This window comes from Thunnus albacares, chromosome 23 (assembly GCF_914725855.1).
Source record: "Thunnus albacares chromosome 23, fThuAlb1.1, whole genome shotgun sequence".
Classification (NCBI taxonomy): domain Eukaryota; kingdom Metazoa; phylum Chordata; class Actinopteri; order Scombriformes; family Scombridae; genus Thunnus; species Thunnus albacares.
This window is the reverse complement of record NC_058128.1, coordinates 14,112,183-14,139,607: the sequence shown is the minus strand read 5'-3', so window position 1 is coordinate 14,139,607 and position 27,425 is coordinate 14,112,183. Positions and strand designations below refer to the sequence as shown.

The 27,425-nt window shown below is 41.0% G+C and overlaps 1 protein-coding gene across 8 annotated transcripts; it reads left to right on the top strand.

The window, feature by feature from the left end:
• Positions 1 to 50: 50 nt before the first annotated feature.
• On the top strand, positions 51 to 27,240 carry znf800b (zinc finger protein 800b). Of its 8 annotated transcripts, none has more exons than XM_044343449.1 (12): positions 51 to 119; positions 13,330 to 13,441; positions 15,321 to 15,672; positions 18,730 to 18,825; positions 20,337 to 20,480; positions 22,437 to 22,617; positions 22,823 to 23,003; positions 23,159 to 23,321; positions 23,632 to 23,996; positions 24,151 to 25,317; positions 26,448 to 26,560; positions 27,180 to 27,240. In XM_044343449.1, the coding sequence occupies exons 2-11, from the start codon at positions 13,385 to 13,387 to the stop codon at positions 26,547 to 26,549; spliced, it is 2,808 nt and encodes a 935-aa protein (XP_044199384.1). In that variant the 5' UTR covers positions 51 to 119; positions 13,330 to 13,384; the 3' UTR covers positions 26,550 to 26,560; positions 27,180 to 27,240. The 8 variants fall into 8 exon arrangements, with proteins under 8 accessions (XP_044199384.1, XP_044199382.1, XP_044199378.1 ...); XM_044343447.1 differs by lacking the exon at positions 51 to 119 and adding an exon at positions 126 to 326; XM_044343443.1 differs by lacking the exon at positions 51 to 119 and adding an exon at positions 126 to 331.
• The last annotated feature ends 185 nt before the right edge of the window (positions 27,241 to 27,425 follow it).

Below are 27,425 nucleotides of genomic sequence, written 5' to 3'. Positions count from 1 at the left end.
TCCACACCTGCACTGACTCACCTGCTGCACCATACAGTTATTAACCCACAATATGTGAGCCAGCTGCTGCCAATTAACTCAATCATCTGATACTTTCTCATCAAACAAAGAGAGCAAAAGTTAGTTAGTAAGCTGTCTGGTTAATTTTAGCCAAATAACCTGGTTGCTCAGGAGCCTGTTTACTCAGGGTGGCTCATTAATATTCATCTAAGTTGTTATGAGGTGAAAAAGAGTTAATTTATTTGACATTTTACAGATTTTCAGTGTTATTCTGTGGGGGAAAACTCATGGCTCGAACAAATAGGTTACTTTACAGCAGTCTGGAGGTAAGGTAGGTTCAGGTAAGTAGGCTTAGCATCCTAGAAAAGAGTATTTTGTTAACATTTACTGCATTTATTAGTTTATAAAATATTGTTATTAGCTATATGTTTGAAAAATAAGCCACCTCTCGATGTAAAAAATTAGCTAGCCTTATATTAAGTTGTGAACAACTGTCAGACGTTGCAGAGCTCTATGCTAATCTAAGCTAGCTAGCTTTGGTAAGAAATAGCACAAAAGTTGACTTTTTTTCTGCTAAAATATCCACCACACTTTTCATTTTATTATGAGAAAGGATAATACAATATTGGGCGCCACCACTGTTTGGTTCCCTGGGTTGTTTATGAGATACTTAAACTTAAACGTAGCCAGTTATTTGACATAAATTAGCTAGCATTACTTTTGCTGCTGCCTCTGAGCCAGTTAAGAGATTCATAGAGTTAATTACTGTTGACATTAGTAGAATAGATATACAGTAAATTAGGCATTTTTTAATTAAGAATACGTGTCTTTATCACTGCCTTCTTTTGCCAAACAATATAAAACATTTAAATATGTTTTTGGATGTTTCTACCTTTGTTTGCTCGGTGATCAAACTGTGTTATCACTAAAATATAACCTAAAACAAATAGTCAGTAATAATTAATAATGTTCACTACTGGCCAAAATGAGTCTGTTTTGTCAATAATTGATTGTCTCATGAAGTTAATTGGCTTTCCATAATCAGCATTAATGCTTATGGGGTTTGGCAACTAGATTCAAAGCAACTGAAATGATCAACGTGATGAAACGAAGTTATGAGTTATGATACCAAAGTGTGGTCAAAAGGTCATGAAGGATAGTTTATTCACACTCAGCGCTGAAAGACCTGTTTGATAAGTTTTTCATGATATGTTTAAACAAGGAAAATAAACTTTGGACATCAAATGTGGCTCCTAAGAAAAAATATGACTATACGTAGGCTCATGTGTGTAACTGTGGATTTTCCTCTAAGAAAATTGTGATTTCCTGGACTATATAATGTGCATTTTATGAGCCACACAATTCTGAATATCGCGTTTTGTTTGCTTCTTTAGTTGTTTTTTGTCCGAGAATGGTAAAGTATCTTATTAAACTTGTGATATAAAGTATTTTATCTGTGGCATTAAGTTTTGGATGGGTGTATCCACCCCTGTTTTAATTTGCGTTTTGCGTCGTGGACTTGTGGAGAGCTGTGTGTCCTCAAAAGGTTGCGCGTTTTGGGGGATAAATCATCGCTACAACTGTGGCCTTTGGTTAAAAGCTGGAATATTATGAAACGTTTCTTTGTGAAAAGAGGCCATGTCCTTCCTTTTTTCGCAATGTCGACCTAAAGTGCCGGCATTTCCAGCTGAAATTGGACGTAGAGGGTGCACCTTTGCGCAGAGACTGGTTTAATGCTGAGAGGCTCCTCTGGGTGCACAAAGACAGCGGCTCGCAGAGGAACTTGCTCAGAGTGAACCGGGGACGCTGGGAGGCGAAATAAACAACCTCCGGACTCGAAGTAGCCACGACCGCGCAGTTTCACCCCTTCAAACACACTATTCCACCCCCCGTCCATCAAATAAAAGGTAAGGACTTGTTTTTAGTACGTTTCAGCGGCGCTGGAGGGCTGCGGAGCGGGTTGAACCTCCTTCGCGTTGGCTTCCCGAGCATGGTTGTTTTTGCAGAAAATGGCGTCATCGCCCTCTTGTTTCTGCCTGGTCGCGGTGGGGAGAGGAATAGTTTCAGAGACTTGTAGCAGCCTCTGCGTGTGGCGTTTACCTCCTCAAAGACGCAGTCAGCTACGACAATGTGTTTTATTCAACAATAGATCGTCAGAATATGAGATAGTTCTTGATTTGGCTCGGTAGAAGGACGCGCAAAGATGGAAGGGTCACCGGTCCTGTGCGCCAAGCTGCTTCTTGGAAAAGGTGGCACGGAGCCGCAAAACGCAGCGTTTAACATTCATAATAATGCCATCCTCCCCGGCTCTAGGCTAATCCAAATGACCGAGGATGGTTTAGTGTTATTACCAGCGTGGTGATGGACGTATTTATGGGAGTGCTGCACCTTGTCTTTGTGTGTATTTTATTCGGGTGAGCTCGTTTTTACGCCGCACTCCCCTGCCATGCTGCAATCGTTATGAGGGGCCTCTTTTACGGCTTGAAAGGTGCATTTTGTACTTGGCTTTTCCTTTGATCAAGTTAAGCTGCCCCTTTGTTGCTCTAAATAGTGGCGTTTTTAGGCTGACAATATAACCGTGTAAAAAGAGATTTTCGGGGATAATGGGGGCGATGCAAATCGTGCCATGAGAACGGCGACTGCCCTGCGCTCTGGTTCGCTGGTTGCCAGACGAGGAGAGCCTGAATAAGATAAAAATAAAAGTCTTTTGGACGAATCACATAGTTTGCACAAAACTGGGGAAGTCCGGCGCTGCGCAATGATTGTGCTGCTGCTTTGCGCAGAGCACAGTGGCAGCTGCTGTAACCGCCGCCACCATTTCGCCGCGATATTTTTTGTGTGTGTTGGCCAACCTTTTGTAAATAGTTGGGGACTCTTGGATAAAAGAGCACAATAGTATTCATGCGGGCCCTTTATGGCCTGTGAATGCGGTCCTAAGTCCCTCTCCGGCTGTCCTGTCTTTCCCCGTCAGCTACGTGCATGCGTCCTAGCACTGGCCACTACACATCCACCATAGCGAGGCCACTCGGTTCCCTGTATACGCTCTGCTTGGTTCCTCCTGTGACCAAAAGTCGAGGACAGATCGCGTGCTGAGTGATATTGTACAGGCCGTCACGATCAAATCGAAACAACCACAAAACATCAGCCACGGAGACTGCACATCGCTCGCTCCGTGCACATTTTTATTAAGTTTCCTGAGTTATGCAACCGCATCCCCGTAGAGCGAACTGCTCATCCGCCTTTATTTACTCGTCACCCACCATCGGATGGATATATATGCGTGTAATATCAGGTGAATTGGACCAGTGCCTGCGGCGACGACACTGAATTAGGAAGATATGTCATTTGCAAATCACCCAGTGCCATTTGCGTCACAGCCCGCGGCCTCGCACGCCCATGGGGGGCGATGGAGTTGCAAATGGAGACTGTGTGTGTGTGTGCTGACGCTGCCCCAGCTGAAAGGGAACCAATAGACACGGACCCGGGCGGTAACAATCGCCGTGCGCTTCCACTCTCCAGTGCACCGACTTGGGATTCTGTATTAACACGGACGACCGCGCGGTTTATTCGGGATGGTTAGGTTTCCATCGCCCTGCCTGGGATGCGTAAGTGGATGCGTACACACACACACACACACACACACACACACACACACACTGGTGAAACCTGCTTAAGGGCTCGACAGGCCAGCCGGAGAGGAGATCCGTCTGGTGCTTCCCTCATGGTGCTCGGTGCATGTGGCTATTGTGCAGTCGCTCATGTGTGGATAAATGTCTTTTTCCACCAGATCGTGATGATATGGCCGTAAAGCTTTATTAACAGCGCACAGAATAAGGTTGGATTACGATTCGGACATTGGATAAACACTCGCGTCGGTTTTTGTTACATCCATAGCGCGCCACGCGTTTCTGGTTTGGAGATGAGCAGGGCGTTTATCCAGGAACGTTTTATTTGTTGCTGCTGCGCTTTTGGGCACCGTGCGTGGTTTCACCCACCAGAGCTCAGAGAACTTATTCACAAGGCAGAAAGTCCTGAAACTCTGAAACTAGAAAGTGCAGATTCAGTCAGGCCCATGGTGTTGGCAACAGATGTGATTTATATTTTTATCGATGATATCTGATGATGTAGACCTCTAATGATATAATCGTAGCAAGCAGGTAGTAAGTATTACAATATAAAAGTAGGTTTATGGCTTTTAGAGGATCTAATATGACTAAAACAGTTGAATGCTGCAGCATCGTTGCAATATTTTAATAGGTTGAAATGTTAGAATAGTGTGCAGATACATAGGATTTTAGTGTGTGTTTATATTGACATTTAAAATAATCTTGACTGAAGATGCTTTGGTGATATCGCCAGGCTTCGGCTATGTTTACATGTACTTTAAGACAAATGATAGTGTCCACTTAGCGTGCTTTGTTTATCACACTATGCTATCAAGTATTGTTAAGGGTGCAGGTGTTAAACAAATCAGGGCAAAGAGACCAATACTTGCACCCTAGAACATGTTCCTTAAGGCAGATATTCACCCTAATCAGACAACCCTGCTGCTATGGACTATTTTTATCTTTGATAGTTTAAGGTTCCCAAATTACTGCACAGCATGGTACAACTTTGAACCTGCATGTGGCTGTTTAGTATGTGATTGTTCAACTGGAAAATTATTTTGCCATTGCATATTGACCGAGGACCTGCGGTCCACGTTTAGATGCAGGGATGATTCTGCTGTACGCACGTGGTAAAGTTCATCAAACATCAATTCAGATTAGGCCTAATTACCATCACCACCTCTGAAAGCTACAACACTGTACCTGAATAGCTCAATAGAGATGGCCAGTCTAACCTTGAGGATGAATATGAATGAGTAACTAGGACATTAGAACAGATAACAAAGTGGGTTATACAGAACAAAAATAAAATGGAGAAGAAAAAAGATTGGCCTGAAGTTGACAGAATTGCCTCTTATATTTCCACAAAAAAGTTGCATAGCCTTATGACAGATATTATTTCTAAAACATAATATATATTTTTCCATATTGTCCCACACATTATTATTACTGTCTCTGTTCCCTGATAAAAAGTGTTCCAGGTATCATTGGCCTTTACCAGAGTGGCTTTTAAGTGCAACAGTTTAATGATGTCACTGTATGATTCAGTCAGTTTAATGATGTGTCACTCTATTCAGTCACTGAGTCAGCTCGTCAAACCAATGTGCAAGTTTGGTCAGTCAACAAACCCATTACCTTGCCAGTCATACAGCCAGTCAGGTGGCAAGATATCCATTCAGTCATTAATACATCCTGCAAATCAGCTAGCAAAGTCAGTCAGTGATTGTACAGCCAGAAAATCAGTGTCAGGTAGTCAATACTCAAGTTAGCTAGTTATGCAGTGATTCTGTGGACAGATATGTTAACGGAAGCCACGAACCAGCTATTAAGTACACCTGTCTTAGCTAAACAGATGTCTTGCTGTGTCAGTGGTGAAGGTGAACGCCATGAGTTTCCAGCACAGCTCGAGCTGTCAACAAAGGCCTACTTTCTGTATTTTGTGTTATAAAAGGCAGTGACGATGTACAGAGGATCTCTTCAATAGGTTGTTATCGTTACAGTCGTCCCTCAGCATAGATAGGATGGGATTAGATGATTGTTTTTTCATCTTTTTTCAAGGATTTTTGCCTTGCTGTTTCATGTTGACATCACCATTCACTGTTCAGTGCCAGTGTTCAATTATACGTTTACATGTGGTTTTAGAGACTCATATGCTACGCATCCACACCTGGCCTGAAAATGCCCATTATGCATCTCCCATGGCTATATTTATTTAAATCTATGTTCGTGTCCCTCTTCCACACTCTGCTGCTGCTGCATCTCTTTACATGGCTTTAATGAGTCTGTGTGCCTGTAGTGTACAATGCAGGATTTACTTTGACATCTGGTTTTGAGGATCCAGTGTCAATTTTAGCCAAATCCAATTGTTGTGTACACTGTGTGCTGCCACAGGGCGTGTTCTGGCTTGATTGGGTGATGAAAGTTATCACAGCAAAACACAAGTAGAGCTTATTGCAGACCTTGAAACAGCATATGTTTCAGTCCAGTAAACTTTGTTGGGCAATGAAATCTGGGCAGAAACTGAAATGTTGGTGTTGGTAGACTGAATGGTATTTTTATAAGTTGGTGTAAAAAAAATCTGTGTAATTTGTGTGTTGGTTTTCACCTCTCAGATATTTCTCCATTTGCAATCACGTATGTGTGGAAAATGATTTGTCGCCACAGTGATTAATGTTTGGGAGTTATCCTAATAAGGACCAACTGGTATGTGTTTGTAAGTGAGATCACATGTCTTTTCATGGGCACATGCCTATTTATATGTTGCCACATAGGACATTACAGTCCCCAACAGTGAGATTAAACAGTTGCCTTTAAAAGTCAGTGTGGTGCCACTGAAAACTCTCCTGAAGTGGTTAAGTCCACCCATTTTATTTATGATTACATTTATGTTTTTACAGGTAGTCATCTAAGTTAAGCATGCATAACTTTTTCAAGTGTTGTTTGACATTTGTATGTCATTCGCGCTGTGGTTTATCTCAGGAAGTCAGACCTCAGTCCTGCCAAACTCATATTGGTGTGCAGAAAATTGAGAATTGGGATAGTGAAGCCTTTTCAGAACATGAGGCAGCCAATTGATTGGATGAAAGTTTTAAAAATGCCCGCTTTTGGAAACAACTAATCGGGTTGTTTTTTTGTTTGTTTGTTTGGCACAGAGAAGCCATAATGTAATTTCAGTGAATGCAGGGTAAATTTGTTTAAGATGAGATGGATATGCAACAATGCGTCAAGACTTCACCTTGCTCTCCGTTAACCTTTAGCATGTTTTTTGTGACACATGCTTTTAATGCTGAGTTGAAGATTTTACATACTAGCACATGTTAGCAGAACTTACACCATCTGTTTTTATATTTCAGTTTACTACAGTTTCTAAAATGTCAGTGTGTGTATGTACTAAATGCTAAAACACTGGCATTTTTATCATGTGTGACTGAACACTGACAGAGTACAGTAAGCTTAATTTCCTAGATTGACAACATTAGGAGAACCAGAAATCACAGCACATGAACATTATCATTCAGTGATACTGTGTGTTGAAAATGCCCTAAAGAACAGGTGAAAAGGTACGTTTTTAACCACTGGGGAACTCTGTCAGTAGGCCACATCATTGTGCACATCCTCTCTTGTGGTCAGGTGATATTACTGGTGTGTCGACACAGCCAGCAGTCAGCATCATGTCCGAGAGTGTGGAGTCCCTCCATTAGGAGGAAGTCCTGTCATACCGCCTCCGTACAGCCATCAGAAATAACTATGAGAAAGCAGTGGCTGGTTGTAGAGTCAATAGGACTGTGCTGCATGTAGACATTTGTTGTCATACATATATGCTTACATACACACATTCTTATAGGGTGAAACATGACAGACTAATGTTTCTTTATTGGTTGAGCAGCAAAGAAGCTGAAGTCTGACTTCGTGACAGATGAGAAAGTTTCGCTCTTTTGACATGGATTTAGCTCATCTGTTCCCTCTGAAAGAGCAAATGAGGATTTGTCTCCAAAAATAAGAGTTGTTCCCATATGGGAAAAGCTTTGATAAACTGATTGCTGTCTGGTACAAACAGAAATCACTATGATTTATCACTGAAGATAGAACTTAAACATATTTGCTTATAAAATATGTAACATGAGAGAAGATATCATCAGGTGCATTTGTGAAATATTGCACTATATTACAGCAATGGATGTTGAGTATCATTTGTAAGGAATGTCAGGTGGTGTTTTTCGCTGAAAATGGCTTTTATGTAAAACTCAACTTTTCAAACATGACAGGACTGTGAATGTTTTCTATGGGAGAGGAGAATATGATGCCTTATTATCAGAATTTTTGAGATATCAAATTCGGATTCTTTTTCAATGCACTTAAGTATTTTGGTCACATCTCCTCATTTCATTTTTTAACAGAGGTTCATATTCATATTTTTTCTGCCGTATTAGCAATTGTTGCAGTGTTATGCTGATCTGCAACAGTTGTCTATCAAGTATTCTACTGGGAGGTGAGGAAGGAAATGTCATTTTCAGATAATATTTTTTTATTGATCGTGTGAAATTGGTCTCTCAGCTTGTGGAGATCAGGCAATAATTTTCTTTCTCAAAAAGTGCATCATGGGACATCCAGGACTGCTGTAGGCCTCTCTTGTCTGTGAGATGAGAGGTCAAAGTGGATGTGTTGATGCTTAAAATCAGCGGTCAGGATATCAGTAATTTCTGTTTGCTTGATTCTTATTTAACACCTATACAAGAGTAAGTTTAAGCATGGAGCAGAATATAATGGATATTCCATTGTCCACAGAAGACTTAGGCACATTTTGACATTTAGTTTATCTAGAATAACTAGAAAACCACACAGAAACAGAGTAAAACTTTAATTAATGATCTGGCAACATTGGAAGCCTCCAGCAGTAAGCAGTAAGTGAAGTGTAGATTTGGAGGCTGGACCGAAGAGCCCCAGGACACCTTTGCTCTCATTACCTGAGTCAGAGTAGAAGTCACTTCACAACTACGTCTGTCTGTTGCCACGGAAACGGGAGAATCCCTGGTGCCAGTGTGTTATTTGTGCATGTGTGTGTCTTGTTTAAGCCCTTGTACTACATATAGCCTGTTTAGGAGTAAGTGAAGAAAGTGGTCTGTATATGTCAAGATAGTTATGCTACACTGGGGTTTTTAAACCCGAGTCCACACTGGCAGGTTTTTCTGAAAGACTTCTTAACAGAAGTAATTAGGCTGCTGTTGGTCCTGGATTGGGATTTGCAACCGTCTAGATGCCATAGCACGCTTTAAATGAGACTCAGAATCCTAAGAGAAATTTAGTTGTTGATTACCCTATAAAACATAGACCGTAGATGTAAATTGAGGCAGTAAAGAAACTTTTGTGTTGTGACTGTGACCTATACAGAGTCATTCACCTCTGTAAAAGCTCAGTTTAACTGAGATTTTCCCCTAATGCATAGAGCTTTTCATTGGCAGTTTTTCATGTATTCAAGGTAATCAATTGTCTAAAATTACTGATCTGTATGTGTTTCCCCTTCCCTGCTTATTTCTATTCAGGTTGGCAGGGTGCTAGGATGCATCCCAGCATGCATTAGGTGAAAGGGCCCCAGAGCTAACAGATGAGCAAAGATAGACTGTCAATTTCTCTCAAGCTCACAATCACAACTAATTCCAGTGTAGAGCCTTCACCACAGCTAGATGTCTTTAGACTGTGGAGGGAAAATCACACCAATAATCAGGGAGAACATGCAAACTATACACAGATTTACTCTTTTACTATGAGAAGAGAGGGGTAAGGGAGGGATGAGTACACTTGAGTTTAAGTATTATACCAACTAAAATTAACATAACTTTCTTGAATGATGGAATTGGACCTTTTAAATGAGGTTGTTTTCTGGCTTCAGTAGTTGCTAGGCTGGACTGACTTTCCGGTCCCAATTTCCCATTATAGTTAATGGAGAGTGTTAATCTTTCCCCCTGATAAAAATAGAACCTGGAAAGGTGGCAAATGCATTAATATGGATTCTCTTAATTCTGGTTGATTATAACTTATTTTTATCTAACAGCTCTGTTTCAGATGAATTCTGTCTTCATGACAGCTAAATTTCAACAAGGAAAACATCATGTGTTCAGAAAAGGTTTAGGAATAAAGTCCCCCAATTATACTCCACCTGTAGCTTACTACTTCATCTTCATCATGTCAGCCCCTAGAAAAACCTAGGAAGGATAAACACAACTTCTTTACCCATATTTGATTTGGACTGGTTTTGTATTCTACTCCTGACAGACTGATGTTCCCCTGTCTATTTGACTGCAGTTTGGCTCGTCTGTAAAAGCTAAAAGCAGCATCACAGCAAGTCGCCTCTGCTTTATTGCGCAGTTCTTAATTGGTTCATTGTCAAAAGAAGGAGTTCAGAAATGTCAACCGGAGTTTGAGGATAAAAGGACTCGCCAGGGTTCTTACAGAGGCCTGGAAATCTGGAAACGTTTTTGTCTAAATTCAGGAACAAACTATGCAGTTTGAAAACGTGATTATAAACCTGATTTGTCTACACAGTCTGCACTGGTCTGTGCAAAACAGGCAAATCATTACAGTCGGCTTACATCTGGTAGTACAAGGAGTCTGATGATCTCTTGTGTATTTGTGCCTATAACTGTCTACAGTAATATCAGACATGTTCAAAATTTTGACTTCAGTTTAGGAAAAGTCATGATCCTGTAGTTTGAGCTGGTTAAATTGATTACAGTGTATTTGCCTGTGGCTGTGCTCTGCAAAGGCCAGTTGTTAATTGTGTGATGGTGAGTGTTTTCATACTCGGCAAGACTTAAAAAATCTACTCCTGGCTTTCCTGAATATTACTGCAAACATTATTAAAATTATGCAAAAATATTGTTGTTTCAACTTGATTGACAGTTTAAATAGAAATAACTTTTTCCAGTCTAATTGCCTTGCTACTATGACTGAAGATCATGTTGAACACTAACTAAAATCGTCAACTTCAGTCAATAGAGAAGCTGTGAAAACCAAAACACAATTTCCTTCAAGTGACTTTAGTGAAGAAGATGTGCGACCCATAGATATGTTCAGACAGACAGATCACTAAACACAGGAGCAGAAGCTTTGTTTTGCTTTTAATTTCACGCAACACCCTATCTAATCACAGTGATACCTCTGTATTCAGGCCCATACCTGTGTGATAACACGATTTACACAGCTGTTACCTTGAAAGGTATTTAATTTCCCATTACAAGGCCTTAAGAGCAATCTGACCTTTGTCTCTCACACAGTGGCTTCTTGTTGACATTGTTAAGGCAGACAATCTGGTTAATGAAGTTGTTCATGTTTCGAAATATAACCATCTCACCTGTGGCTCTTGTTTTGAATACTTTAAATACCAAGCAGGACTCCATTTATGTCCCTGAATGAAACCCAAATCACATCATTTTTTTTATTAAGATATGTGTTATGTTGGGTCAACCCTTCTGTGGCCTCTTTTCTATGTTGCTCTGTAACCGATGTCTTGTTTTTTGGAGACATCACTAGACTACAAAACTTTTCAAATAGAAAAACATTTTAAGTACAAGCTTTGTCTCCCTCTGCTGGAGTTTCAGTGGAACTACAAATTTACTCATGTGGGCAAACACACTGTCGGTGTTGGTGTAGGCTCAGGCTCTGCAGATCAGTTTCTTAAACCATGAATTAAATAGAGGCATTTTTTCTATTTCTCTCAGATTCTCTGATATATGAAATTTTAGGTTCCCCATAAGAACATCTTTTCTAGCGGTTAGCCTGTGTACTCACTACCCACTATGATAGTTTATCATAAAGTCACAAGATAAACAAATGTTTGTCAGCCCTAGGAAGATGTTAGGATGAGATGTGATTTAATTTCAATCAGATAGCAATGCTTTACCATCATACTCTCATGTTCTGTCCAGTTGTTTGGTGTCTTACTGTCTGCTAAGTGTTGTCTGCTTGTGCATAAGTCAGTCCATACATTTGGGACACCCGCGGCATGTCGCACCCAAACTGCATTAAGCAACTATCATTTGCAGCTCTTCATCTTACCAGGTCACTGTTCCACTCTTGCGATGATTTAAGCTAATTTACAAACAAAAAAAGAACCCAAACATGTCTATATTTTGAAGTTTATAGGTAATAGTTGTTTTTTTTTTATATTGGTCACAAGTAAGGCTGCACGTATTGTATATAGTAGATATATCAAAGGAGAACAAATCAGACAACATTGAGGCTGCTCTGCATTTCTCAGTGCATATGATACATATTATACCGAGCTGGTGGAATGGAGCAGTGTGGTGTCAGGTGCATGAGGCCGAGTTGGACCAAACTGTTTTAACTTAGATCACCACTAGAGGGCAACAACAAATGTTATTCCACCATTGATGCTGTAATAAAAAGTTAATATTAAAATGAAATAAAGAATATAATTTCATGCATTTTTTTACTTATCAATAGTTACATATACAATACTTGTTACATGTGTTTTTAAATGCTGATCCACATGCAGTATAGGCTATATGCAGTAAAAGTGTGCCTGGCTCTGTAAGGTGTTGTGGGAAAAGCATATATCCATCAGCATAAGCTGTGTTAGGGAAGCCAGAGCACTCGTTTTACATGCACACAGAGACAGTGTGCCTCATGCAGAGTAATGGTGCAGGTAACATGAGTTTAATTGTCCTGCCAGCTGAATTAATATTGTGGGAAATGTGTACGAAACGTTACTGTGACCTTAAAATATTCACTTCTGTTTTATATTTAGGTCCAGGGTTTGGCCTTGTGGTTTCTCAGCACTCTACAACCAGAAAAAAACACACAAAGCTGTAATGTTTGCTGTGTGTCTTCTCATGCATTATGCATGTGTCAACATCGCATAGAAATGTTGTTGTTGATTTTAGTGATAGTTCTCCATTTCATCTAACTTATCAATTTTATCTTTTTAAACAAAAAGAGATCTGGTTGTTGCATTTATGGGTGTTTAAAATATAATTAATACAAGGCAATTTTTATTTTGTATAGTCCAATATCACAAATCACAGATTTGCTTCTGGGGGCTTTACAATCTGTACAGCAATACAACATCTTCTATTGTTAGACCTACAATTCGGACCAGGGAAAACTCCCCAAAACTCCCCAAACTTCCATGACAGACGTGCAATAGATGGCGTGCACAGAATAGGCAAAAATAGCAAAATTACAGAAATACAGCATGGAAAAAGTAACAGAGCAAACTAAAACTTTCCCAGTTACCTGCAGTAAGCAAATCATTGTATTGGAATATGACGTACGTGCTGACCAACATGCAAGGACACTCACCCATGTCTGCACAATATTTCCAATCTTTGAAGTTTAGGTTTGCTACATAGTTCTATAATATCTTCTCTATTGCACAAAGATATGCATGTCCGTTAGTATTGCTATTGTCAAAAAGGATCTATGTGGGGCATTACTTAATTGTTGCCTTATACTGTATGACCATTATTATTCTCTTAACTGTAAGTATGAAAGTATTGATGCAGCCAATGGGTTGTGTGTACATTCAGTTAGAGTGCAGCTACATGAAATGTACAGACAGACTGTCTTTTAATTAAAGTGATGTTGTTGCAGGTGACAGCAGGTAAAAACTGATGCACACAAATAAGCATTTACTGTATATACATCCAGAAGAAATGGTGCTTCATGCAGTGCAGCCCTTGGCTCATGTGGAGTGTTGTTGCAGGTTACAGCTGTGTGCTGGTAGTGAACGTGTGGTGCAGCAGGCCAGTCTTGGCAGCATGGTGAAGGCCCAGAAGTCAACTGGGAGGAAGAGCACTCACTGTCTCCGCAGAGAGGTACTGAAAAAAAAAAAACCCATCAATGCCTGGATGTTATTGTCCAGTCTTACTGCCTTCATCGTGAGATTGTGGAAAACACATTTCCTTTATGTTAAGACACAACTTGACCCCCTGTGCACTTTGTCATTTTAACATCACCATCAACTTGATGCTCAGCTGACCAGTATATCCCACTTAACACATATAATGTTACTAAAAAGGTATCATCTGAATGCCATTATCCTACTTTACCAGGCACTTTGCTTTCTATTAGCATAAGAAACCACTAATTCCAACCACCCACATGTATACTTAGCTCATTAGTAGGTGGTCGGAAAAACAATCTGTGACCAGTTTTCTGGACAAAGACAAAGCCTAGTCCTGGACTTTTGACATTTTTCACTGGATATCTCCATGGAGCTTTATTTAGTCCAGCACTAAACTTTATCCCTGTCCTGCAAACCTACTCTAAATGTCTTACTTTTATATGCGCAATGCATTTTGAACTGTAATATAATAGAAACAACAAATAAGGAGAATAGTTTGATATATTTAGATATGAATATGGATGATATATCATGTTAAATAATCAATCATAATAATTATAATCCACCTCTCTTTCATCCATGTTTCCTTGTCTAATGCACTGATCAAACTATTCATTACACTTAGTTTTATAGAGCACAGAGTGGAAATTCACACCTTGTCCACCTACTCTAATCAGTCCCCTTTCTCCTGCTATAAGCTCACCTCTTCCCAATGAAATATGAAATTGATTCATGAATAGTTCAGTGATTGATTGACTGTTAAATTGTTAACTGAATGCTATTTCTTTTTACATGGTGTTTTTTCTGGCCACAGTCATATAGAAGTTTAGTTTTTAATAACTTTTTTTTCCTCCCATCTCCTCACACTTTCCTAGAGGGCATGACCCACTGGTTGAGATAAAAACAGTCCTCTATGGCTGTAATAGGTTATGTGTGTGTGTGTGTGTGTTGTCCTGCACAGATGGCTTGTGATGACATGTGTAACACTATTAAGCTATTTTTTGGTCATTTGATTATGCTGCAGTATGCAGAGTGTGTTAGCGTGTGTGCATGGGGATAACAGAGTATCCAAGTGCCCCACTTGTCCTGCAGTGATGTGCTATAATGTGCCTGAATAGTGGAGTCATTTGTCCCTCTTCAAGGGCAGCAGGGACACGCGGAGTGAGGGAGACAGACACAGACAGAGAGAGAAAATGAGGATAAATTGGTGGGCGGAACGGGAGAGAAGATTGGGGACTTAGAGAGGAAAGGAGGTCTGGTCAAGAGACAGAGCTACATACACACACAACACACAGACAGATGTATGTGCACACACTCAAGGGTTGGTTTGGAGTCACTTATCTGCTTGAGGGGTGTGTGTGTGTGTGCAGAAAGGTTAATGTTCCCCTGTAAAATCTCTGAAAGCTCAGGAGACATGACAGCCACACACACACACACACACACACACACTATTTCCCCTCATTCTGTCCAGCAATATGAGCACCAAAAACTAATTTTATTACAGATGGTTATTGTTTAGTTTAGAGTTTATTCCATTAGTGCTTCATTTCTAATCAAGTTTCCTTGTGTGTGTGCTTTTTTTTAGTATTTCTAGTGCAATAGTCAGTCAGTCAGGTAACCATTTCTTGTACAGATTTACTTATTACAGATGTCGTTTTAAGTAAGTAAGTTAGTAATTTCCTGAAGTGAAAAATCAAGATATGTTTTTTTCTTTAAGTATTATGAACCAGATTGTTCTTGTCCTTCTTCCTTAATTTTACTTAATACAATTAAGTAATAGTAATTTTTTTCCTCCCCTTTGTTGAATTTTTCTTGAGCTTCCATTTTCATTTCTGGTTTTGGTCCCACAGAGTGGTGGTCAGACGGAGATGGAGGAAGGCCAGCTCCAGTCAGACACCCAGCCCTCACCAGAGGCGAAGCCCCATGGAGTGGAAGAGTCCCCTGATCAAACCCAACTCCAGACTTCGGCCTCAGCTGAGGAGCTGTCTGAGAACTGGGATCAGACAGAAACTCCAATGGACATCCAGGAAAAGGGAGATTCTGCTGCGCAGCCCAAGGGCAAGCCTCTATGGAAGCCCATCCCCCCTCTACTGGAGCCATCTGATTCCAACAGGAGCACTACCACTAAGACCAGAGACCAGAGCTGCCAGACTGAGGAGCAGCTTCAACAGTCCAGCGCCAGCTGCCATGGTCATAACACAGGTGGGTAAAGTTTGCTTCCCTCCTGCTGCTTTGATTCATCCACCTACAAGCTAAAACTGTCTGTCACCTTCCTATTTAGCTTCAGTGCCAATAGCACTGCATTAGGTCAGCACTGCTGGTTAGCCTTATGATTTTTTTTATTTCAACGTTAATATATTACTATATACTACTAACTTATATTTCTCCCACTTTAACTGATGGTTGGGTTGGCATTAAATGAAGCAACCAGTCACTCACAATATGAAATTGGTCCTAACTGACCCAAAAGTTTCAAAAAGGTTGTACCCAGTAAGAATAGGATTAAAACTTCAACTGCATTAACTTGGAAAAGAAATCGTTTATCTGCCAGTATTCTCAAGAAAGGACTCAAGAAATGTCCATATGTCTGTTTCTTGGAGTTTTTGGTTTGTAGCAAATTACATGGAACATGCACAGCCTGGGAGGCATGAAAATATAGAATGTAGAACATTTTATATGAAAAAAACAAACTATATTGTGTGTATAAAAAGATTTTCTAATAGTTTCTTTCTGAGATGGAATTGTTTCATCCACAGAAATTTCCTGGCCCCAAGTTGGGCGACAGCTCAGGTTGACTCCTGAAACCACAAGCACGCAGTACTGCCAATTTGGGTTTATTACTTAAGTTGACAGCCAGCATGTTTAATGACCCTAAAGCCAAGCTAACACGTTGATACTGGATTGTAAAATGTACTACATGGCCATAAAAGCTGCCGTTATGATGTTAGAGTTTATGCATAGTGCTGACATGTTTGTTTCCTTCTTTCCCTCCATCATTTCAGCTCCCTCGCCCATGTTTCTCTCTGCCTTTTCATCTCCTTAACTTTTCTGCTTCCTTCAAAAACAGACGCAGATTTATTGATCTAAATGTAAAGTCTGCTACTGTGAGTTAATTTCTAACTTGCTAAGAAAACAGTTGCACCACTCATAGTAAAAAGAAGCTGTTTGTGTCAACTGATGTTGATTGGTTGATCTTCGACCTTCTTGTAAGGGGGGGGTGTGGAGGTCGGGGGGGGGGGGGCATTGACCTGCCCTGCTGGGATTATAGCAGTTTGCCTGAGAGAGGTGTGGGGGGATGGGGAAGAGGAAAACACATTCTGTCACACATTAATACATGCTCTCCTTCTCTCTCTCTGTCAAAACCTCTCACACAGTTGTCAGTCACATGTCTAGCTTTCTTTCTGTGTGTGTCTTTCTGGGTGTGTCCCTCTGTCTGCTGGCCTTTTTTACTTTCTGTCTTTCCTTCGGTCTGTGTCTCACGGACACACACACACACACACATCTGCCACTTTGCACTACTTACAATGTAATATGTGTGTGTGTGTGTGTGTGTGCCAACAAGGCCAACTTTAAACATTCAAGGTTTCTGCCTCTAGTCTTGTTATCTGACTAGAAATAACTTAGACATAACAAAACCACAAACAACCAGAAAGGCTGTGTGGTTTAAAAAATCAAACAAAAACACATCTAACATGTATATCTATTGTCATGAGTTATTTTTCTGATTGATAACAGTGCATCTTGGCAAACATAAATTGTTTCTGGGCTGCGATTCAAATGCACGCTTCACTTTGCAAAACCCGGCCAAACTGTGGACATTTGTCACAGCTGGAGACATTGATAATGTTTTATTTAGAGCTTTGTCCCTGTCATCGCTGTTACAAAATGCTCTTTTTGTTGCAGCAGAAATGATGTTCTACCTGTCACCTTCTTTCACATCAATATGATGTGAGAAATTAGACTTAAGCAACAAAAGTGATTACAGGGTCTGCAGTGGCATTTGTCAGTGTAATTGGTCTGCTCTGTGGTTGTTTACCTCCTCTGTTGTTATGCCCATTACCATGAAAAGTTAGGATTGTACTGATGTAAAAAGTTATTGGGGGGAAAAAAAAAAGAATGAAATCAGGTACAGTGAGAGCACACGGCCATCTTGCATCAATAATGTAGGAAGCAATGCCTCACTTCTGTTTTATATTTCATGGTTTATACAAACAAAAAATAAAGTTGAGATTAATGAGTGAAATTAATACTTTACAGGCTTATTATATTGTTATTGTTTTTTTTCAGTGTCTCACTCTTTTCCAGGGTAGAAGCATGTGCTTTGGACCTCCTCTGTGTTTTAGGAAAACAGAATGAGTCTGTTCTCTGCAGGATTATAGTCAGTATTGTCAGATTTGGCAGAGGAAAAACCAACCTGTTTTGTTTAGAAAATAGATTTAACACAGATTTGAAGTTAAAAAAAAAAGTCTCTCTGATCTAAATCGCATTGACTTCACATTCAGTATATTGTGCTACATTGTGTTACAATGAGTGCATTAGTAGAATTTGTTGAAAAGAATAATGAGAAGGGTGGATGGGTGAAAGATGGCTGCCTTAGTGCCCCTAATAGCATTCCTGCGACAATCTAATGATTAAAAGTAATAAAGAAAAAATACTGTAGAATAAGAACAGGCCAGTAAATCAAGCAAAACACTGAATCCCTACAAGCATCAGGATTGCTGTGCTCTCGCTGACCCTGCACTCCCCGGTGATCTGGAACACTTTCCAATACACATCAATAAATATCCTCCTGGTCACGTTCCTGCTTTGGCTGATAAAGTGTCACTGTGTGAAACTCAGGCTGAAGTATCCGATGCTGTGCTGGCTCCGACCACTGTTGGACTAAGCACAAAAATTTGTCATCTGCCCCCCCCCCCCCACTGCATTTTTTTCCTTTGAGTCCTCTGAGCAAGCATCACTGAGAGATATCATTTGATTTTTCCTGTTATGGCCTGTGTCCTCATAGGCATCCTTAAACATGTGTGTGTGTGAGAGTGTGTATGTGTGTGTAATGAGGTCACAGTGGATCACTGTCCCATACAGACCTCATTGTCTGACTCTGATTGTGTGTGCCCTTTTAAGGACACTGCGATATACTTTATGTCTTAACGGGTCCCCAGAATTCCCAGGTGATGGTGTATTTCTCAAAGACTATCATACTGTGATGTAATTATATACTCGCTTTGATAAAATACAATCTCTCTCTTTTTCTCTCTCTAGGTCACTGTGTGGAGCCTGGAGACCCTCCTCTGCTCCAGCAGCCTCTGCAGACCTCCAAATCTGGAATTCAGCAGATAATTGAATGCTTCCGTTCAGGTTTGTGTGTGTTTTGATTTCACTCATGTCATTCATTCATTTCTTATTTACCGCGTCTTGTCATATCTTCCTGCCTTTATTTTGCATTTGTGAGTCGATTGTTTGCTCCATGCTGTGCCGCGAAGCAGCAATGGCTGCATCTTCTTTTACATTTTCTCCCTTGATATATTAAAACTGAACCACCAACGAAAACTAGAGAGTGCTTGCCCTACAGTATATGTGAATTAAATGGACTTTTTGATTAGATTTTGAGAGACTTTATCTATTGTTTTGCCTAAAAAAATGTAGAGGACTATCCAAATCTAGATGTAGACCAGATTTTATCAGACCAGAGTTTCCAGTCAGGTTGGGGCATACAGTCATGCCACAACACATCACGGCTGCATCTATACTGAGCCGGTGGAAAAAGAGCAATAGATGCTTTGGGTATACAATTCAAGAGGGAGAAGGCAACACGGGGGGAAACAAAAATGCATGTTGTATGTGTGTGTGAGAGCACACAGCACAGCTCCATTTGTGCTTCCACTTTAATGACAAAAAAGCAAGTCCCAGTAATGTAAGTCATTAGATTTTAGTTTGAAAACTTGGTTTATGGTCAAGGTTAGTTTAAATCTGCAGGAAATGAGTGTAGGCCAATGTAATGTCCTCTGAAGTGATGGAAAGGTGACTGTGTGAGTGTGTTTTTGTGTGAGAGCCAATTGTACAGCTAGTGCCTTTCAGGTGTGAGTCAGCCTAAGAGTTCACCAGCTAATTTTGCATGAAGTGTGTGTGTGTGTTTGTTTGTGTGTGTGTTTGTTTGCGTGAGTAACATATTCAACAGAGAAATCAGTGTTTTTGTCATGTTGTGTACAAATATGAGTCAGATATCAAACAAAGCACTGAATACTTCTACAAACAGAATTCAGTTCACTGAATGAGTCACTATGTTGACAGCCATGACGCAAAAGTTGCTGAAATGGACAAAACATTTTCATTAAGATGAGGCAAATCTTCTCTGTTTACCTACCTGTCCTCATCTCCTGTTTTCTTAGCAATATTGATGAGATCATATACATTCCTTTAGTTTACAGTTTTTTTTTTCAGATTTGAGGCATTTTAGCAAAATATTGGTGCTTATACATTTGTGTTTTTGAATTGTGCAGCCTGAAACTGGGCTCAACACTACAATACAATGTTGAAGACTCCTTTTCAATAACCACAAGACTAAAAATATGAATTGCGCTTTAATGCATTAATTTAATTTAGATTTTTGCAGTGAATTGTACATACAACTCCATGCAAAGAGCATGTCTTTAATTTCCATGGTAACCTGGAGCCATCGGGTCTCGGGGGTCACTAGATGGGGCATCAGAGCAATGTGACTCTGTGTGCTTTCTACTGCAAAGCATCTCTGTAATGGAGCCATGATTGGGTTTGATGGCATTTTACCATATGCTGTCTTCACACTGTGCATGTCTTCTCATTCTCGCTGAAATCAATAAAGGTAATCACTGCTTCTCTTTGGCTTGCAGGCACCAGCCAGCTGAAGCACATGCTGCTGAGGGAGGTGGACACGATCTTCGAGTGTAAACTCTGTCGCAGTCTGTTCAGAGGCCTGCCCAACCTCATCACGCATAAAGAGTACTACTGCTTATCACGGCTGCCTGAGTCCGACGGTTAGTGTCCCAACACATTAGCATGCAGACGCGCATACACATATAAACATGGCTAGAATATTTATACATAACCTGTTCTTAAAAATGATAAGTGCTGGAATTAAAGCACAAAAAGACATAAATGTAAAAAAAGAATCCCCCAAAAATCAATAATAAAATCAATAGAACAGGTAAAACACAAACTCCAAGAGCTGGGGCCAGAGCTTTCATGCATTATCAGGTTATGCAAATGCAAACTTGTACAGATCACACAAACAAACAGAGACTCCCTGAACGAGGCAGGAATCAAACTGGCTCGAACTAGACACACCCAGTTTAGTTTGCACACACACGCACACACAGACACCGATGCACAGAATCATTGATTACTTCAACCTCTCCTAAGGCTCCTCCACATTTTACTTTACATTCTGTCGCTCCAAGATGTCTTCTCTCTCTTTCGCACCATCTGCCTCCTGCTCATTATTCTCCTCTCATCTCCTCTGTGTACACACATGCACGCACACACACACACATACTCAAATGTATGTTGTAACATGTTAAATCCATCCATCATTTCCTTTACTCAGAGTACAGTTTCTCTTCTGCTCTCATATCACGAAGGAAATTGACTTTGATCTCGCAGCATTTTTGTTTTATCTACTTCTCATTAGCCACTCTATGTCTCAGAGACCGCTTAGAAGTGTTTTAAAAGTTGTAGGAGACTCATGAAAATGATGAGACTCCAGTTCTCTTGGCCTCTCCCTTCCTTTTAAGAGAAATAAATCTTAACACAAATGGTCAATTATGTTTTGCTCATTTTTATCCACTGTAATGATTGCTTTTGTAAAAAAAAAAAGAACTTTCACATCACAACCTTCTTTTCATCTGCTTGTGGTCTTAATTAAGTTGTTCTGCGCACCAATTTTTCTCAATCAAGACTGCATTACCAGTTTCTGAAAGTGTATTGTATTGTTATTTTGATAAATGAGTTAATTTGTGTCTATTTCTCACCATTGAGACTCTGGGCATTAATTGTGTGGTTACTGGATAAATTGAGTGTTTTTCTTTATAAACACTCAATTTTTCACCATCCACCTGACAGTGGAGCTATACAATCTCCGATGGCAGTATGATGATTTGTAGTTAATTTCTAAAGTGCCTGAAATTTAATAGCTCTTTCTCAATCTCTTCTTTATCTCCCATTGTAAAGAATTTAATTAAAGAAACTTATATATATAGAATATACACATCAAGGAGGCAAAATAATTACAGTACCGTGTAGTTACTGGTAGTGTATTGTCACTGTAAAAGACACTCTGTGTGAATTAAAAAAATGTGCCAAACTGAGAGCATTCAAACAGAAAATGTTTTGTAGACGTAAAACCTTCATCTTTTCAGTTCATAGACAGAGTTACCCAACCCGTCCTCATTCTAACCATATTAAGCATTTTTCCGTTTTATGTCTTCTGTGAGCTTTTAAAATTTGTTCAGTAACACAAAAGGAAATTGAAGAGAATGGGTGGCTGGCTTCTGTGAGATGATGTTGTCTGTTTAGATTTTTGGGCTTTTATCTATTTAGACATCAGTAAAACATGACTCTGCATAACCGAAGTGGGCCGAAGACGCATCTCTCTCGCTCTTGCTTTTGTATAATGAGCTGCTCAAGCGGCCCACAGAGCGACCTGCCCACTGGGATTTCTCCCGGTGCTCCTTATAGCCAGTCCAACTATGCCCTGTAGTCCCCTCCACCTTTCAAATACTACACTAGTGCAAAGCAGGCTATGGGTAGTTCAGGGAACCTGGGAGATTAGAGCATCCCAAAAAAAAGTGAACTGGGCTGAGTCTGCCTGTTTAGAAAGACTGAAATCCCAGCAGCCATTAAAATGATAGACATATTTGGCATTAATCAGAAACTCTTATGATAACCTTGTACAAATTACAGTGGTTGTTTTTTTTTGGGTTGTTCCTTTCTAGGTTCACCGGGTGATGACAGACAGAGTGTAGCTATTAAGGATTTGTTGGATGCCATCTATCCCAGAGTCGACCGGCCAGACTATGTGGTGCGACTGGAGCCCATCCAGACCACCACCAAGGCAGTTTTTCAGTACCTCACCACAGAGGAGGAGCTGGCTAGATATCCATCGCACACAACCAGGTAGTATAACCTTTAAAATGTAAATGATCTCCTTAGTATTTACATTTCTCTCTTTCACAGAGCAACATTACATTCTTCATCTACACAGGGTGCAGACTTGACTTTGTGTTTTGTCCTGATCCAGTCACTCTAGCCCCTCACTGGGGTTTTCAACTACTTCCATCCTCCCCTAGTCTCTGACCGTATGTGTCAACATGCTTCACAGTGCTAGAGAGAGCCCGGTAGTGTGGGAGGGAGAACCAGTGGAGGATGTTGACAACAATCAGGCCAGCCAGCCAGGAGGGCCAGAAAGCCCAGGACACAACCAGGGACAGAGAAGATGGGAGGCTGAAGAGGCAGCTAAAGAGGAGACGCCACAGCCTGAAGATGAGGGATCCACTAGTGGGGTAGGTGGCTTGGCAGGTCAGGAATCACAAGTGAAAAAAGTAAAGTAGGGTGGAAGTCAGTGCATGTACATCTTTAAACTCATTTTGAAAATACCTGTCATTGTTGAGATGCATCATATTTTCATATGCTAACTGTCTTTGTTTTTACCATCCAGGTTGAGGATGTGACAATCTCTTGTTGTCTGTGCGGTCAAGACTTTAACTCACGCCGCAGCATTAGGCGTCACTGCCGCAAAATGCACCAGACTAAACTCGAGGAGCTCCGAAAGTTCACAGAGACACGGACAGTTCCCACAAGCCTGCTCTCTATGGTGAAAGGTGAGAGTTGACTGAAAAGTTACGGCATAGACTTTCCAAGAGAAACCGCCTGAAATAAACAAAAACAAAACTGTCTTTCAGTATAACAGTTCTCATTTCTGTGCATGCACATTGGATGTTGGGGCGGTGCAAATTTTGGTTATGCATGAGTTGAGAAAAGATGACAATTCTTTTTATTAGTGGTCCATTTTTATAAATAGGGTGAACTCTATATAAGTGTTCATTTGCTGTTAGTTGGTCCTTTTGTAGTATTTCACATTGGTCTTTTCAAAGTAAACATAAAATGACAATTTCTCTTGTTGTCATGAAGGTCGGCAAAGGACTCTGAGCACACCTACTGGAAAATCCTGCCCAGTGTGCCTCAAAACCTTTGCTACCAAAGCCAACGTACGCCGTCATTATGATGAGGTGCACCGTGGTCTGCGGAGGGACACCATCACACCCAGCATTTCCTCGCGACCTGGCCAGCCCTTCTCTCTGGAGGTCACACCCCCCAGGAAGAGCAACAATTCCTCTCCGACACGCGGCCACCACTCCAAGTCCACCCCTGTGAACTCTAAAACAACGCCTTCAAACCAAAACCAAGCCAAACCTCAGAGTCCACTTCCAGCCTCTCCACAGGCGAACCCGGCTTCATGTCGCTGCACGCTCTGCAAGAGGAACTATAGCTCTCAGGTTTGCTTTGTTGCCCCACTGTTATCTTTAGACTAATCTAACTGTGGGAAATTCATATAGGGAAAGGGAATAAAACCAGAAAGTATTAGAAACAATATTTAGCAGTTGATTAAATTAATATGGAAACTGTCTTTTGTTTTGGTCTGTATTTCAGCTCATGTTGAAGAGGCACATGCGTATCGTCCACAAGATCTACAGCATCAAAAGTAACAGGTCTGCCACCACGTCAACCTCCACTACTACAGCAGCCACTCCTAACAGCAGCAGCGCCAGCTTGGGCCCCAGCAACAACATCCGAGTGAAAGAGGAAGCGGTCGAACCCTCAGAAGAAGACGACGATGAGGACATTGACAGCAGCCCGGCCCCGTCTCCCAGTGACAGCACTGGCACAAGTAAAGGTGTTTCTGTGGCACACAACGCCATGAAGGTGAAGGAGGAGGAAGCCCCGTCGAGCCCAAAGCTGACATCACCCTTATCCTCATCCACCTCACGTGCGGGCAACACGTGCAGCGGGGGAATGGTCAACAAAATGACTAAACTGTCTGTGGGTTTTGACTTCAAGCAGCTCTTCTGTAAGCTGTGCAAGCGACAGTTCAGCTCACGTCAGAACTTATCTAAGCACATTGAGCTGCACACGGATGGCAACGACATCTTCATTAAGTTCTACCGCTGCCCTCTCTGCCGCTATGAGTCACGTCGCAAACGTGACGTCCTGCGCCATGTGACTGTGGTCCATAAGAAGTCATCTGGGTACCTAGCCAAGATCATGCCCAAGCTGGAGAGCAGGGCAGTGAAGAGGCTAGCTGAGGTCGTCCTCAACAACACGAACCCTAAGCGAGCAAGCGGCACCGTCAAGGAGGAAGTGAACGGACGCCACACCTCATCGTCCTCTTCCTCCTCTCCCTCACCTCCTGTCACTCGCAAGCAAGAGTGCGCCACAACCGCCCCAACCGCCGGATCAGCCTTGACCTCCTCCTCTTCTTCCTCCGCACCGCCGCCAGCTCCCGTCACTCGGAAACAGCAGGACCTCTCGTCCGCAACGTTCACCCCGTCCCCTCCTGTAACCCGTAAGCAGGAGAGACAACAAACCCATCAGCACCGCCCCGTCACCCCACCAATGACCCGCCGCAGTGATAAACACACACACCAGCGCAACTCCTCCTCTTCCTCCACCTTACCCAGCAACCAAACTCCACACACCCGGCGGCATGACACCCAGTCAGAGAGCAGCAGCACCGGGACGTCCTCCACTGAAGTCAGGGTGACCAAGAATTTCTCCCTGCACGCCTGCGACCAGTGTGGACGGGCCTTTGCTAAGAAGGTATTGGATTTTAAATTCATGACATCAATTTTCTTTCAGAGAAACACCTTGTAGGCTTTTCCCAATAAAGAATAATACAAGTTACAAAGGTTAAAAAGAACTACAAGTCATCGTCAGGGCATACAATGTGATGGATAACTATCTTATTCATCACACTGTATGCCCTGATGAAGACTCTACACAAAGAGCCTGCCTTAGATTGCTTGATTTATGTGACATTTGACATTTATTAACATCGATTGAGTAAGCTGGTCACTTGCTCCCTAATTTCTTAGAAAAAAACACATAGTTTACTGAATCTATGTGAGAGAAGTCATTGTAGGAATCCCATATAATAGATGTTTTTTTCATGGTTCCTCCACTTAAGTATTTGTCTCACTCTCCCTCTTCCTCATAACTGTCATGCTGAAAATACTTTGAAAGCGCAGTGTCAAAAGCTAACATCATATTTGCATCCAAACCACTGATTAGGATGTGTTATAAACTGTATATGTAAGACATTAGGAAATAACAGGGTAGGAAGGAGTAATTCTTATTTACTTTGATAAATTATTATCTTTAGTTTGTAGCTGCATACATCTGGCCAAACACAATTTGTATCAAGTACAGATTAGTGGATTAGTGGATTAGTTGATCAACAGAAAGTTAATTGGCAACTATTTTGATAATCTATTAATCCTTTCCTAGCTTTTTCCATCTCTTCAAATGTGAGGGTTTGTTGCTTTTATTAGTTTTGATATTACTGTAATTTGAATATGTTTGTGATTTGGACTGTTGGTCTGACAAAGAAAGACATTTAAAGATGTCACCTTGGACTCTTGGAAATTTCAAGAGGCATTTTTCACTATTTTCTGATGTTGTAGAGAGCAAACACTTGTTAAATAATCAAGCAAATTATCTGTAGATTAATTTATAATCAATATAATTTAGTTGCAGCCCTATTATCAAGACACATTAGCTGAATAATGACATCCTGTATTTACATCCAACCAGAATCAGGTGTTCTCATTATCTGCATTCTGCCTGCAGTGCAATATTAAAGGTATCCAAACTAGTAGTTTAACTCCATGTAAAACTTACTTCTTAAACTTGTATGTAAATTATCTTTTCTTTCAATTTATTTTCATCAGTTGTACCTGGAGTCTCATAAGCGAAGCCATCGTAACGCAGCAACGGCAGCAGCCAACAGGAGGAAAGGAGTCAGCACCCGCTCCAAATCCCTGGTCTGGTGAAACAACACAGTGTAAGAATTCAAAGGGTTTACCTACAGCACAAGGACTCTGCCACTTCATCGCTATCTTCTTCTCCTGCTCTCATTTTGCATTTCTTTTTGCTTTTTTCTCCCTTCCTGTGAGTTGCACTGGATTTCTTCCTTTCTTGTTTCTTCTCTCCTTCTCTCTTGGCTGCTGCTGCATATTCAGAAACCACAAAGACGCGCTGCTGTGTGGTGTGTACTTGAGCAAATTTGTGAATGTCTGTGTGTGTGTGTGTGTTGGCTTCTGATATATGAGTTTCCTTTTTTGCCAAGAGAGGTGTGTGTATTTGTGTGTGCTTATGTTTGTGCAGAAGACCATTCCCTCGGGCAGAGATGAGAAACCACCGTCATTCTGCAGCCTTTAATTGACCGCTCAGCACGTTTACCAGCTGTTTGCTACGTTCTCCCTCTGGCTGATTTCTCTGTGTGTCTCTCTCCTCATTAGAAATCTTCCTCTTGTCTAACTGTTATTTTCTGCTTCTTGCTTATCATTACCTCTTTCTTCCCTCCTGCTTCTCTCTCTTGATCCTTCCTCTCACTTACTCTGTTCTTTCTTTTGTTCTCCTCTTTCCTCATCATTCTAATCTCTCTCTCTCTCTTCCCACAGGTCCACAGGGGATGATGGGCGAGCGAGCCACTAACAATGAAGAAGAGAAAACTTTTCAATCGGAAAAAAAAACAGACGGATGGAACAAGCACAGACAAGAGATGAAGGAAACAAACAAAAAGGAACAATGGAGCATGATAGAGGAACGAAGGAAGTATGAAGGATTTTCCACCTTTTTGCTTAAGAACCAAATATATTATTGGAGATTTTTGTATAGATTCATTATGAAGCCAGCCAGCTGTAGTG

Coding starts and splice junctions, on each gene's coding strand:
- znf800b (XM_044343442.1), top strand. CDS start 13,238: ATGCACACAAATAAGCATTTACTGTATATACATCCAGAAGAAATGGTG. Junction 23,004..23,158: donor ATGAGGGATCCACTAGTGGG/GTAGGTGGCTTG, acceptor TTTACCATCCAG/GTTGAGGATGTGACAATCTC. Junction 23,322..23,631: donor CCTGCTCTCTATGGTGAAAG/GTGAGAGTTGAC, acceptor GTTGTCATGAAG/GTCGGCAAAGGACTCTGAGC.